Here is a 12,398-nt window from a genome sequence, read left to right on the forward strand (position 1 = left end):
ATCACTGGGGTAGCAGGTAAGATAAATCTCTGTATCATCCGCATAAGTGAGGTATTGGGTATAGTTCAAACCAATTCAATATCACGGATGAAGATTGAAAAAAGAAGAGGACCAAGAACCGATCCCTGTGGAACACCCATATTGGTAGAGCACCAGGAGGAAACAGTTCCCCTGTCATCAACAACTGCCTGCGATCGCTTCGATAAATATGAGAAGAACCAGCAGGAGGTCGATTCTGTACTAGGCGCAATCGAATAGCGTCCGACGCAAAGTCGACATAGCGTCGGAAGCGTTATATATTGCGTACGACGCGATTCTGTACCATCTCAAATTGGTACAGTAACTGCGTCAGTGACGATATTTAGCGTCAGAATATTGTGCAGGCTGTCGATCCCGTGCAATCGGGATTGCGTCTTTCATTGCGTTGTAAGGTGAGGTAAAATGTAACATGTGACGTATCTTATTATTGAATTACTTGTGGAAAGTGTGTTATAGTGAGGTTAGAGTCCCGTACTTTCGTGTTTCGCGCTACATTATCTTTTGTATTGTTGAATACTTGTGAACGGAGGGTTAAAATGTAAGTACACTGCACATACGATTTACGCCATATACTTTAAGAACTGAGCAAACCAAAAATTTTATTAAATAAAAGATGCGCATCATATACATATATGTGTGTAAATTATACAACAAGGACGATGCGAAAAGAAATTACGATACACTTGTAAATGAGTAATTAGCTCAAGAACACAGGGGGAAACGATTACAGCGAGGCGTCAGTACGACATAACCTCAAATTAATACTAACACATTTTTCTGAAAGACCGTTTGATGGATTGGAAACTAAAATTGTTGGGCTGTTTGTCTAATTGCTAGATGCAGAAGCCTTCACTATTTTAAATGTTTCTAGTCATTCATTTGAGGGAAAAATATGTTATGAATTTTTTGCTCCATTTCCCTCGCGCTAATCGCTGCGAAAAGGCAGAGGAGGGACTTCATTGGGCCTCTTCTTGAAAGTATGTGAAACACCGACAGCCGATATCAAAATATACTTAAAAATTTTTTTATGGGTGCTTTAATATTTTGGAAGAAAGCAAAATGTTACGGACTACGTTTATAAATTTTACGTAAGCCAATATTTTTCTTATTCCCAAAAACTCATCACTCTTTTGAAAAAATCTGCATCTAAGATTTGAGGAGGGGATAGGGTTTCACATTCCCTTAAAGTGTCTGGCTTTAGTACACATATAATATTTGAATGATGTCGAGTGTACGGCAATTAATATAAGGTGCTGTGAATTCTGCATTAATAGCGGTATGCTTAACAGCAGTGAAGTGCTGTTTCTATTTCTTTCCATAGCTCACGTATCAAATATTGAATTTTTAGATGGCTATGGTAATGTTACTCGTCGATATAGCAGACTTTGAAGAAGAGGACGAAGAAATATTACAGTTACGAATCACCCACAAGAGGTTGCGCGATGAGCTGAATTTATTCAATTTACCAGATATTCAGTTCAAAAATTTGTTCAGAGTTTCAAAAGATTTAGTGAGGGACCTCGTGACAGAACTGAGACCACATCTGCAACGTGAACGCCCAAATGGTCTTTCAGTGGAAACTCAAGTAAGTGTATAATCTGAAAGTATGTCGATTGAGTTACAAGCAAATGTTATCATACGCGCATTCTGTGCGCTTATCACAAAAGAATTTCACAATTAATGATCCTTTCTTTATCTTCCTACAGGTTCTTTGCGCCATTTGGTTTTATGCAGTTGGTTCTTATCAAAGAGCAATAGGACAGGAATTTGCATTGGCTTTGAGTCAGACTGCAGTCAGCCGGTGTATCAGATCAGTGTCCGTTGCTATCAACGACTATATGCTTCGCCGATGAATTAAATTCCCTGCCGCTCTGGAGCAAAGAGAGGCAGCTGAAATAAAATTTGCTAATGCTCCACAACCATTTTCTGGAGCAATTGGCGCAATAGACTGCACTCATGTCGGAATCGTTGCTCCTAAAGAGAATGAGGAAGCTTTTGTGAATCACCATGGTTATCATTCTATGAATGTTCAAATGGTTAGCTGAAATTGAAGTACAAGTGTAATGCATGATAGAATTAATGTAGGTATATTATCATACATAACGCATGAGTTCACCACCAGGTAATCACTCGAATATGTAAATAAATGGGTGCTTTTGATTATCATTATTTTCTTGATACTATCCATAAGCAATAATGCAAAATACATTTCACTGTCGATAATGAATCCATTGAAATGAAAATGCTGTTTTTAGATTTATGATCCAGAACTCCGTATTTTAAATGTGAGCGCCAAATTCCCAGGATCTCGTCATGATGCTGCAATTTGGATGCAGTCACCTGTGCGCAATCTCATGGAGCTGTGTCACAGGCAAGGCGAGAGGCAAACATGGTTGTTGGGTTAGTAATTCCGGAATCGGAATGTCAATTTTATTCTTTCCTTCTCACTAGTTATATATTCCCAATTTCATCTACCTATCTTACCACTTAGGTGATTCAGGCTATCTTTTGGAACCATGGCTCTTGACACCAATACTGAATGCTCCAAATGGATCACCTGAGTATATATATACCGCTGCACATTGTAGTGCCCGTTCAGTTATAGAGCGATGTTTTGGTGCACTCAAATCGGTATGGAGATGCTTGTCACATGTGAGTTTGTGGTCAGAATAGTCAACAGTTATGAACTCAATTTAGAGCGAATTATTCTCATTGTCATTTTATATTTTTTTCTGCAACGTTTATTAATGTACGAGCCTGATATGGCGGGAAGTATAATCAATGCTTGTGCCATGTTGCATAATATGCGTTTGCATTATCGAATACCATTTGAAGAGATCGCCGAGGAAGATGTCGCACAGGCTAATGCTATGCCAGCACCCGGACCTTATATTGCTGAACCTCTTGAAGGAAGAGCACGCCTTGCTGAGGGACGCCGTGTACAACAGCAACTTATCCGAGACAACTTTGTGCACTTGTAGTTGGCGGTGTATATGTGACTTCGTGAAAAATCCGGAAAATCATATGAAATACAGTAGCGCCCAAAAGTATTTTGACAAACATAGTAATTGAGTTAATCACATGCAAGAATAAACTACAAAAATCAATAATATTATTTGTTGAAACAAATTTGATGTTCTATATAGTTGTTAAAAATGATCTCTCGATTACTCGAAAATAAAGTTGAAATAAAGAAAAGTAAGAGAAACGATTGATCAAAGTGATAACAAATTTTATATTATCAAAATACTTTTGAGCATTACTGTATGTTTGTGGTGAGACTTGATAGATATATTCTTATACCATATCTCTAGCGTTGAGATGTTCTGTACATGACGAAAATTGTATATAATTTGAATTTTTTTGAATGAGAAAGAGCGTGTGAGTTTAAATTTGTATTGCTTCCTTAAAGTCTACTGTCTTTCATCGATTTTTCGCTATGAAAAGTAACTTTTGGTTACTCTGGTGCTGACTATGTTTTAAGGTTTCCATGTCAATCCTACGGAATTTAAGAAAAAACGAACAAAAAAATGTGCATAACCTGCCAAAAAAGATGGGTGTTCAAAAAAATTGAAAACTTTATTTAACCTGAACTCATTCGGCGTTTTTATTTTCCATCTCAATTTCTGAGCATGTCACTGGCACAAAATTCTTAAAAACAAAACCACGTCCGTGTGTAAGAAAAGAAATCATACATAAAGTTTCATATTATAAAAAAAAAAATTTCAATACGAATATGATGGAGATTAATGGAATCCTGTCATCGCTACCGCTATTGAGTTTAGAGCCTGGCATATCTGCCTCTTCACTTCTAATTTATCTTTCTCCAGCTCCAGTCGTTTGGCTTCGTTGTTTGCAGACATTAGCATCGCCTGTGACATTCTCTAAAACATGTAAGTACAAATATTTGCACAATTCCACTGGCATAATAATTTGCAGATCGATTTATTCATATACAGTCTAAACAGAAATACCTCAAGTATTTCGTTCTGCTTTTCTTGCATTTCAACAACTGTCTTAAAGACATCATCTCTTCTTTTGTTTTTTTTCTTGCGCAAGGCTCTGACAGGGTGTGTGGCTGTTTTTATGTTTGGAGTTGTCTGCTGCAATGATGGGTGTGACAGTGTGTGCGATGATGATGCTAGGCCTATGCCATCATCACTGCAGACAACTTCTACAAATGTTTTGGGTTCTGAAAGGTGCTTTAATTCATCAGGTTCTTGTATGGTGTGTTCCTCCTCTTGTCCTATTGCCGTGTCTGATTCTACGAATAAAACACGTTGCCACAACATCATATCATACATCATTATTGTTAGTAATACACGTGGCTGCTCGGGACATACGCTTACCAATTGTGGTGTTTGTCGAAAATATTTTGTACTCTTCGAATACTGATATATGAGTAGGTATCTCATTTAACACCGACTCGTCTGCTTCCCGCAGTTGTGTAATTGCAGACTGAAATATGTACATGAATAAACATGTTTGGCTTTTCAATCATTTAAATGGAAGGGATTAATTTGTATACCATTTATGGGGGCTGAGCTAGAGCAGTTGATACGATATGAATGAGTTCCTTTGTTCAGCGTTAAATTTAATTTACTTTAATACTATCAGTTATTATCGTTCATTCACGCATATTTTTCAAATTATTTGCCACAATTTTGATCTCGTCTTGTACTCGGTATATAATCTATCTAAAAGAATATCTTCTGTAAGCAGTTTTTGTATTTAATGTTCTCATTACATACCATCTCTTCAGGCATCGAATCAGGGACCCTGCACCCTTCTGTTACAGCAGGTCCTATCAATCCGAGGATCATTAAATCTTCTTCCGATAGCGTATTATTATCCATAGGAAAATTGCCAGTTTTAATGCGGGCATTTTTAAGACTTACAGCTTTGGCTCTGACTCGAGTTTTTATATCCTTCCAAACTTAAAAAATGCCATAAGAACTGTTTTTCAAAAACAGAGTTTCCACCGTCACAAAACTTTCAGTCTCGTTTTAAAACTTTTATTTCAGTTCTGGTAGAAACTTGGTGAATGAGAATAAAAAAGTTTACCTATTATGGTTTCATCTATAAGTAAATTACACTAACTGCAAATAAACAGTGTTAAAAAAATCAACGTTCTTATAAGGAATAAAGGTTTTTGAAGTTTACTCACTTTCTGCCACTGAATTTGTGTTTTCTCAAACCCTAATGATAAAGCCATATTTGTCGGGCTATAGAGAGTAAAAGGGGGTAGAGGGAACGTCTAGTCACGTGACTGGCTCGAGACGCCAGAGCATTAGGCAAAGTAGCGAGAGAAAACGGCAGTTGATAACGAGAGAGAGAAGTGATCGGTCGGCCGAGCGAGCGAGACTGTGGAAGTAAAATATTTGTAAGAGTAAAGTAACGCGAGAATTTATATTACGTCGTATTGTGAAATTATAAGTCAATACTTTGTAGGTCTGTAATAATAAGCCTCCCTCAATTTAAATAAATAAAGATTGAAATATTATTTTGTTTAAAACTAAGGAGTTCAATTCCCTTGTCAGTGCCTTCCACAATTCGTCTCCTTTTTCTTTTCCTCGAGCACCTATAAGCCGTCCTGTTGCAAACTCTCTATGGTTATACATATATTCAATCAAATATTTCCTTTGCTTACTGTTGTGCTTGTGGGAACGTTTTGCTGCTTCAGTAGGACTGTAACTAATCCATGTTCATATTAATGTGACATCATAAAACCTGCCATTATCATCTTATAAATATGCCTAGTCTTATAACGTCTTATAACAGATTTTTTAAATAGCAATTTTGTGAATAAATGTAGCTAACAGAAGTAACACACAGAACAATGAAACAAAACTTTTCTAGAGATCATAATTAAGGTTATGATCTCTTATATATTAATATAAATGTATTATTTCATTACTTATGTATTAATTTCAAATAAATATTAATCTCATATATTATTTCCTTACTTACTTCATTTTGTACGTTGATTCTTCACAAATTTTGAAATCACAAAAATTTTGATGGTTTATTTATTATTACTGCAAATACAATGTAACATGAAAAAACTGTTATATCGCCGCCTGACAAGTCTAGGCTCACGGCTTCTTTTAGAACGGGAAGTTCAAACCACGGTTTGAACGCAACCATTGCGCCGGCGAAACCGCTTGCTTGTAACACCTGACGCAAAATAGCACCCGGTACAGAATCGCTTTTTATAATAGCGTCGCTTTCGCAAGCGACCTTTCGTGTTGCGTCGCTTCATAGCGACCCTTCATTGCGTCTAGTACAGAATCGACATCCAGGAGGTCGCTATGAAGCGACGCAACACGAAAGGTCGCTTGCGAAAGCGACGCTATTATAAAAAGCGATTCTGTACCGGGTGCTATTTTGCGTCAGGCGTTACAAGCAAGCGGTTTCGCCGGCGCAATGGTTGCGTTCAAACCGTGGTTTGAACCTAACGTTCTAAAGGAAGCCGTGAGCCTAGACTTGTCAGGCGGCGACATAACAGTTTTTACATGTTACATTGTATTTGCAGTTTTGTTACATTGTATTGCATAAATAAACCATAAAATTTTTGTGATTTCGAAATTTGTGAAGAATCAACGTACAAAATGAAGTAAGTAAGGAAATAATATATGAGATTAATATTTATATGAAATTAATACATAAGTAATGAAATAATACATTTATATTAATATATAAGAGATCATAACCTTAATTATGATCTCTAGAAAACTTTTGTTTCATTGTTCTGTGTGTTACTTCTGTTAGCTACATTTATTCACAAAATTGCTATTTAAAAAATCTGTTATAAGACGTTATAAGATTAGGCATATTTATAAGATGATAATGGCAGGTTTTATGATGTCACATTAATATGAACGTGGATTTGTTACAGTCCTACTGAAGCAGCAAAACGTTCCCACAAACACAACACTAAGCAAAGGAAATATTTGATTGAATACATGTACAACCACAGAGAATTTGCAGCAAGACGCCTTATAGGTGCTCAAGGAAAAGCAAAAGGAGACGAATTGTGGAAGGCATTGGCAAGGGAATTGAACTCCTTAGGGTTTGAGAAAACCCAAATTCAGTGGCAGAAAGTGAGTAAACTTCGAAAACCTTTATTCCTTATAAAAACGTTGATTTTTTTAACACTGTTTATTTGCAGTTAGTGTAATATACTTATAGATGAAACCATAATAGGTAAACTTTTTTATTCTCATTCACCAAGTTTCTACCAGAACTGAAATAAAAGTTTTAAAACGAGACTGAAAATTTTGTGACGGTGGAAACTCTGTTTTTGAAGAACAGTTCTTATGGCATTTTTTAGGTTTGGAAGGATATAAAAAGTCGCGTCAGAGCCAAAGCTGTCAGCCTCAAAAATGCCCGCACTAAAACTGGCAATTTTCCTGTGAATAGCAATACGCTATCCGAGGAAGATTTAATGATCCTCGGATTAATAGGACCTGCTGTAACAGAAGGGTGCAGGGTCCCTGATTCGATGCCTGAAGAGATGGTATGTAATGAGAACATGAAATACAAAAACTGCTTACAGAAGATATTCTTTTAGATAGATTATATACCGAGTACAAGATGAAATCAAAATTGTGGCAAATAATTTGAAAAATATGCGTGAATGAACGATAATAACTGATAGTATTAAAGTAAGTTAAATTTAACGCTGAACAAAGGAACTCATTTATGTCGGATCAACTGCTCTAGCTCAGCCCCCATAAATGGTATACAAATTAATCCCTTCCATTTAAATGATTGAAAAGCCAAACATGTTTATTCATGTACATATTTCAGTCTGCAATTACACAACTGCGGGAAGCAGACGAGTCGGTTTTAACCGAGATACCGACTCATATATCAGTATTTGAAGAATACAATATAGTTTCGGCAAACACCACAATTGGTAAGCGTATGTCCCGAGCAGCCACGTTTATTACTAACAATAATGATGTATGATATGATGTTGTGGCAACGTGTTTTATTCGTAGAATCAGACACGGCAATAGGACAGGAGGAAGAAAACACCATCCAAGAAGCTGATGAATTGAAGCACCTTGCAGAAGCTGAAACATTGGTAGAAGTTGTCTGCAGTGATGATGGCATAGCATCATCATCGCACACACTGTCACGCCCATCATTACAGCAGACAACCCCAAAGATAAAAACAGCCACACACCCTGTCAGAGCCGTACGCAGGAAGAAAAACAAAAAAAGAGATGATGTCTTTAAGACGGTTGTAGAAATGCAACAAAAGCAGAACGAAATACTTGAGGTATTTCTGTTTAAACTGTATATGAATAAATCGATCTGCAAATTATTATGCCAGTGGAATTGTGCAAATATTTGTACTTATATGTTTTAGAGAATGTCACAGGCGATGGTAATGTCTGCAAATAACGAAGCCAAACGACTGGAGCTGGAGAAAGAGAAATTAGAAGTAAAGAGGCAGATGTGCCAGGCCCTAAATTCAATAGCGGTAGCGATGACAGGGTTCCATTAATCTCTATCATATTCTTATTAAAATTTTTTTTTTTGTGTAAAACTTTATGTATGATTTCTTACACACGGACGTGGTTTTGTTTTTAAGAATTTTTTCTTGTGACATGCTCAGAAATTGAGATGTAAAATAAAAACGCCGAATGAGTTCAGGTTAAATAAAGTTTTTAATTTTTATGAACGCCCATCTTTTTTGGCAGGTTATGCACATTTTTTTGTTCGTTTTTTCTTAAATTCCGTAGGATTCCCATGGAAACCTTAAAACATAGTCAGCAGCAGAGTAAATCACAAAAGTTACTTTTCATAGCGAAAAATCGATGAAAGACGGTAGACTTTAAGGAAGTAATACAAATTTAAACTCACACGCTCTTTCTCATTCAAAAAAATTCAAATTATATACAATTTTCGTCACGTACAGGACATCTCAACGCTAGAGATATGGTATAAGAATATATCTATCAAGTCTCACCACAAACATACAGTAATGCTCAAAAGTATTTTGATAATATAAAATTTGTTATCACTTTGATCAATCGTTTCTTTTACTTTTCTTTATTTCAACTTTATTTTCGAGTAATCGAGAGATCATTTTTAACAACTATATAGAACATCGAATTTGTTTCAACAAATAATATTATTGATTTTTGTAGTTTATTCTTGCATGTGATTAACTCAATTACTATGTTTGTCAAAATACTTTTGGGCGCTACTGTATTTCATATGATTTTCCGGATTTTTCACGAAGTCACATATACACCGCTAACTACAAGTGCACAAAGTTGTCTCGGATAAGTTGCTGTTGTACACGGCGTCCCTCAGCAAGGCGTGCTCTTCCTTCAAGAGGTTCAGCAATATAAGGTCCGGGTGCTGGCATAGCATTAGCCTGTGCGACATCTTCCTCGGCGATCTCTTCAAATGGTATTCGATAATGCAAACGCATATTATGCAACATGGCACAAGCATTGATTATTCTTCCCGCCATATCAGGCTCGTACATTAATAAACGTTGCTGAAGTAGAAAAAAATATAAAATGACAATGAGAATAATTCGCTCTAAATTGAGTTTATAACTGTTGACTATTCTGACCACAAACTCACATGTGACAAGCATCTCCATACCGATTTGAGTGCACCAAAACATCGCTCTATAACTGAGCGGGCACTACAATGTGCAGCGGTATAAACATACTCAGGTGATCCATTTGGAGCATTCGGTATTGGTGTCAAGAGCCATGGTTCCAAAGGATAGCCTGAATCACCTAAGTAGTAAGATAGGTCGATGAAATTGGGAATATATCACTAGGGAGAAGGAAAGAATAAAATTGACATTCCGATTCCGGAATTACTAACCCAACAACCATGTTTGCCTCTCGCCTTGCCTGTGACACAGCTCCATAAGATTGCGCACAGGTGACTGCATCCAAATTGCAGCATCATGACGAGATCCTGGGAATCTAGCGCTCACATTTAAAATACGGAGTTCTGGATCACAAATCTAAAAACAGCATTTTCATTTCAATGGATTCATTATCGACAGTGAAATGTATTTTGCATTATTGTTTATGGATAGTATCAAGAAAATAATGATAATCAAAAGCACCCATTTATTTACATATTCGAGTGATTACCTGATGGTGAACTCATGCGTTATGTATGATAATATACCTACATTAATTCTATCATGCATTACACTTGTACTTCAATTTCAGCTAACCATTTGAACATTCATAGAATGATAACCATGGTGATTCACAAAAGCTTCCTCATTCTCTTTAGGAGCAACGATTCCGACATGAGTGCAGTCTATTGCGCCAATTGCTCCAGGAAATGGTTGTGGAGCATTAGCAAATTTTATTTTAGCTGCCTCTTTTTGTGGCAGGAAATTTAATTCATCGGCGAAGCATATGGTCATTGATAGCAACGGACACTGATCTGATACACCGGCTGACTGCAGTCTGACTCAAAGCCAATGCAAAATCCTGTCCTATTGCTCTTTGATAAGAACCAACTGCATAAAACCGAATGGCGCAAAGAACCTGTAGGAAGATGAAGAAAGGATCATTAATTGTGAAATTCTTTTGTGATAAGCGCACAGAATGCGCGTATGATAACATTTGCTTGTAACTCAATCGACATACTTTCAGATTATATACTTACTTGAGTTTCCACTGAAAGACCATTTGGGCGTTCACGTTGCAGATGTGGTCTCAGTTCTGTCACGAGGTCCCTCACTAAATCTTTTGAAACTCTGAACAAATTTTTGAACTGAATATCTGGTAAATTGAATACATTCAGCTCATCGCGCAACCTCTTGCGGGTGATTCGTAACTGTAATATTTCTTCGTCCTCTTCTTCAAAATCTGCTATATCGACGAGTAACATTACCATAGCCATCTAAAAATTCAATATTTGATACGTGAGCTATGGAAAGAAATAGAAACAGCACTTCACTGCTGTTAAGCATACCGCTATTAATGCAGAATTTGCAGCACCTTATATTAATTGCCGTACACTCGACATCATTCAAATATTATATGTGTACTAAAGCCAGACACTTTAAGGGAATGTGAAACCCTATTCCCTCCTCAAATCTTAGATGCAGATTTTTTCAAAAGAGTGATGAGTTTTTGGGAATAAGAAAAATATTGGCTTACGTAAAATTTATAAACGTAGTCCGTAACATTTTGCTTTTTTCCAAAATATTAGAGCACCCATAAAAAAATTTTTAAATATTTTTTGATATCGGCCGTCGGTGTTTCACATACTCTCAAGAAGAGGTCCAATTAAGTCCCTCCTCTGCCTTTTCGCAGCGATTAGCGCGAGGGAAATGGAGCGAAAAATTCATAACATATTTTTCCCTTAAATGAATGACTAGAAGCATTTAAAATAGTGAAGGCTTCTGCATCTAGCAATTAGACAAACAGCCCAACGATTTTAGTTTCCAATCCGTCAAACGATCTTTCAGAAAAATCTGTTAGTATTAGTTTGAGGTTATGTCGTACTGACGCCTCGCTGTAATCGTTTCCCCCTGTGTTCTTGAGCTAATTACTCATTTACAAGTGTATCGTAATTTCTTTTTACATCGTCCTTGTTGTATAATTTACACACATATATGTATATGATGCGCATCTTTTATTTAATAAAATTTTTGGTTTGCTTAGTTCTTAAAGTATATGGCGTAAATCGTATGTGCAGTGTATTTACATTTTAACACTCCGTTCACAAATATTCAACAATACAAAAGATAATGGAGCGCGAAACACGAAAGTACGGGACTCTAACCTCACTATAACACACTTTCCACAAGTAATTCAATAATAAGATACGTCACATGTTACATTTTACCTCACCTTACAACGCAATGAAAGACGCAATCCCGACTGCACGGGATCGACAGCCTGCACAATATTCTGACGCTAAATATCGTCACTGACGCAGTTACTGCGCCAATTTGAGATGGTACAGAATCGCGTCGTACGCAATATATGACGCTTCCAACGCTATGTCGACTTTGCGTCGGACGCTATTCGATTGCACCTAGTACAGAATCGACCCCCAGGCAAGCACTCCATCCGAGCAACCCAAGAGACGAAGTTTACGTAGAAGTAGGTGATGTGGAACCATATCAAACGCCTTGCTAAAATTAAAGAGAACACCGATAGTTTTCTGTCATCAACTGCCTGTCTGATATCTTGGTTAAGCTTAAGCAGAGTAGTCAACGTGCTGTAACCCTTCCTGAAGCCCGACTGAAAGGGATGGGCAAGATCATTGACCTGAAGAAAGTCAGTAACCTGACCGAAAACAATTGGCTCCAGGGTCTTAGAGAGCTCGCAGAGGTTCGCGAC

At 37.0% G+C, this 12,398-nt stretch overlaps 5 protein-coding genes across 8 annotated transcripts; 3 read left to right on the forward strand and 2 right to left on the reverse strand.

The window, feature by feature from the left end:
* Window positions 1-233: 233 nt before the first annotated feature.
* On the forward strand, window positions 234-1,892 carry LOC124292983. Its single transcript, XM_046731876.1, has 3 exons — window positions 234-431; window positions 1,388-1,624; window positions 1,746-1,892. The coding sequence occupies exons 2-3, from the start codon at window positions 1,388-1,390 to the stop codon at window positions 1,890-1,892; spliced, it is 384 nt and encodes a 127-aa protein (XP_046587832.1). The 5' UTR covers window positions 234-431.
* Window positions 1,893-1,898: 6 nt separating this feature from the next.
* On the forward strand, window positions 1,899-3,511 carry LOC124292984 (putative nuclease HARBI1; the record flags this gene model as incomplete). The annotated part of the gene is made up of 4 exons (XM_046731877.1): window positions 1,899-2,075; window positions 2,295-2,439; window positions 2,531-2,691; window positions 2,775-3,511. Coding segments are annotated over 4 exons (729 nt in total), but the record flags the coding sequence as incomplete, so codon positions are not given.
* Window positions 3,512-6,373: 2,862 nt separating this feature from the next.
* Window positions 6,374-8,557, forward strand: LOC124292985. The gene is made up of 6 exons (XM_046731878.1): window positions 6,374-6,655; window positions 6,938-7,142; window positions 7,373-7,558; window positions 7,852-7,960; window positions 8,046-8,329; window positions 8,420-8,557. The coding sequence occupies exons 1-6, from the start codon at window positions 6,651-6,653 to the stop codon at window positions 8,555-8,557; spliced, it is 927 nt and encodes a 308-aa protein (XP_046587834.1). The 5' UTR covers window positions 6,374-6,650.
* A 144-nt stretch (window positions 8,558-8,701) lies between these two features.
* Window positions 8,702-10,420, reverse strand: LOC124292862 (putative nuclease HARBI1). Its single transcript, XM_046731217.1, has 4 exons — window positions 10,268-10,420; window positions 9,904-10,048; window positions 9,652-9,812; window positions 8,702-9,562 (listed from the first exon to the last, which is right to left on the reverse strand). Exons 1-4 carry the CDS (start codon window positions 10,280-10,282, stop codon window positions 9,317-9,319), a joined length of 567 nt encoding a protein of 188 aa, XP_046587173.1. The 5' UTR covers window positions 10,283-10,420; the 3' UTR covers window positions 8,702-9,316.
* Window positions 10,421-10,431: 11 nt separating this feature from the next.
* On the reverse strand, window positions 10,432-12,034 carry LOC124292863. Of its 4 annotated transcripts, none has more exons than XM_046731218.1 (3): window positions 11,904-12,034; window positions 10,711-10,947; window positions 10,432-10,589 (listed from the first exon to the last, which is right to left on the reverse strand). In XM_046731218.1, exons 2-3 carry the CDS (start codon window positions 10,945-10,947, stop codon window positions 10,443-10,445), a joined length of 384 nt encoding a protein of 127 aa, XP_046587174.1. In that variant the 5' UTR covers window positions 11,904-12,034; the 3' UTR covers window positions 10,432-10,442. The 4 variants fall into 4 exon arrangements, with proteins under 4 accessions (XP_046587174.1, XP_046587177.1, XP_046587176.1 ...); XM_046731221.1 differs by having other exon boundaries at window positions 11,899-12,034; XM_046731220.1 differs by lacking the exon at window positions 11,904-12,034 and adding an exon at window positions 11,758-11,892.
* Window positions 12,035-12,398: the final 364 nt, after the last annotated feature.

The sequence above is a fragment of the Neodiprion lecontei genome, chromosome 2, assembly GCF_021901455.1.
Source record: "Neodiprion lecontei isolate iyNeoLeco1 chromosome 2, iyNeoLeco1.1, whole genome shotgun sequence".
Classification (NCBI taxonomy): domain Eukaryota; kingdom Metazoa; phylum Arthropoda; class Insecta; order Hymenoptera; family Diprionidae; genus Neodiprion; species Neodiprion lecontei.

What these genes read in the sequence shown, in the direction of transcription:
- LOC124292983 (XM_046731876.1), top strand. Translation starts at nt 1,388, where the DNA reads ATGGCTATGGTAATGTTACTCGTCGATATAGCAGACTTTGAAGAAGAG. An exon ending in GTCTTTCAGTGGAAACTCAA is followed by an intron (nt 1,625 to 1,745) that starts GTAAGTGTATAA and finishes ATCTTCCTACAG; the next exon opens with GTTCTTTGCGCCATTTGGTT.
- LOC124292985 (XM_046731878.1), top strand. An exon ending in CCCAAATTCAGTGGCAGAAA is followed by an intron (nt 7,143 to 7,372) that starts GTGAGTAAACTT and finishes GGCATTTTTTAG; the next exon opens with GTTTGGAAGGATATAAAAAG. An exon ending in AGCAGAACGAAATACTTGAG is followed by an intron (nt 8,330 to 8,419) that starts GTATTTCTGTTT and finishes TATATGTTTTAG; the next exon opens with AGAATGTCACAGGCGATGGT.
- LOC124292862 (XM_046731217.1), bottom strand. An exon ending in GAGGCAAACATGGTTGTTGG is followed by an intron (nt 9,813 to 9,903) that starts GTTAGTAATTCC and finishes CTTACTACTTAG; the next exon opens with GTGATTCAGGCTATCCTTTG. An exon ending in TATGGAGATGCTTGTCACAT is followed by an intron (nt 9,563 to 9,651) that starts GTGAGTTTGTGG and finishes TTTCTACTTCAG; the next exon opens with CAACGTTTATTAATGTACGA.
- LOC124292863 (XM_046731218.1), bottom strand. Translation starts at nt 10,947, where the DNA reads ATGGCTATGGTAATGTTACTCGTCGATATAGCAGATTTTGAAGAAGAG. An exon ending in GTCTTTCAGTGGAAACTCAA is followed by an intron (nt 10,590 to 10,710) that starts GTAAGTATATAA and finishes ATCTTCCTACAG; the next exon opens with GTTCTTTGCGCCATTCGGTT.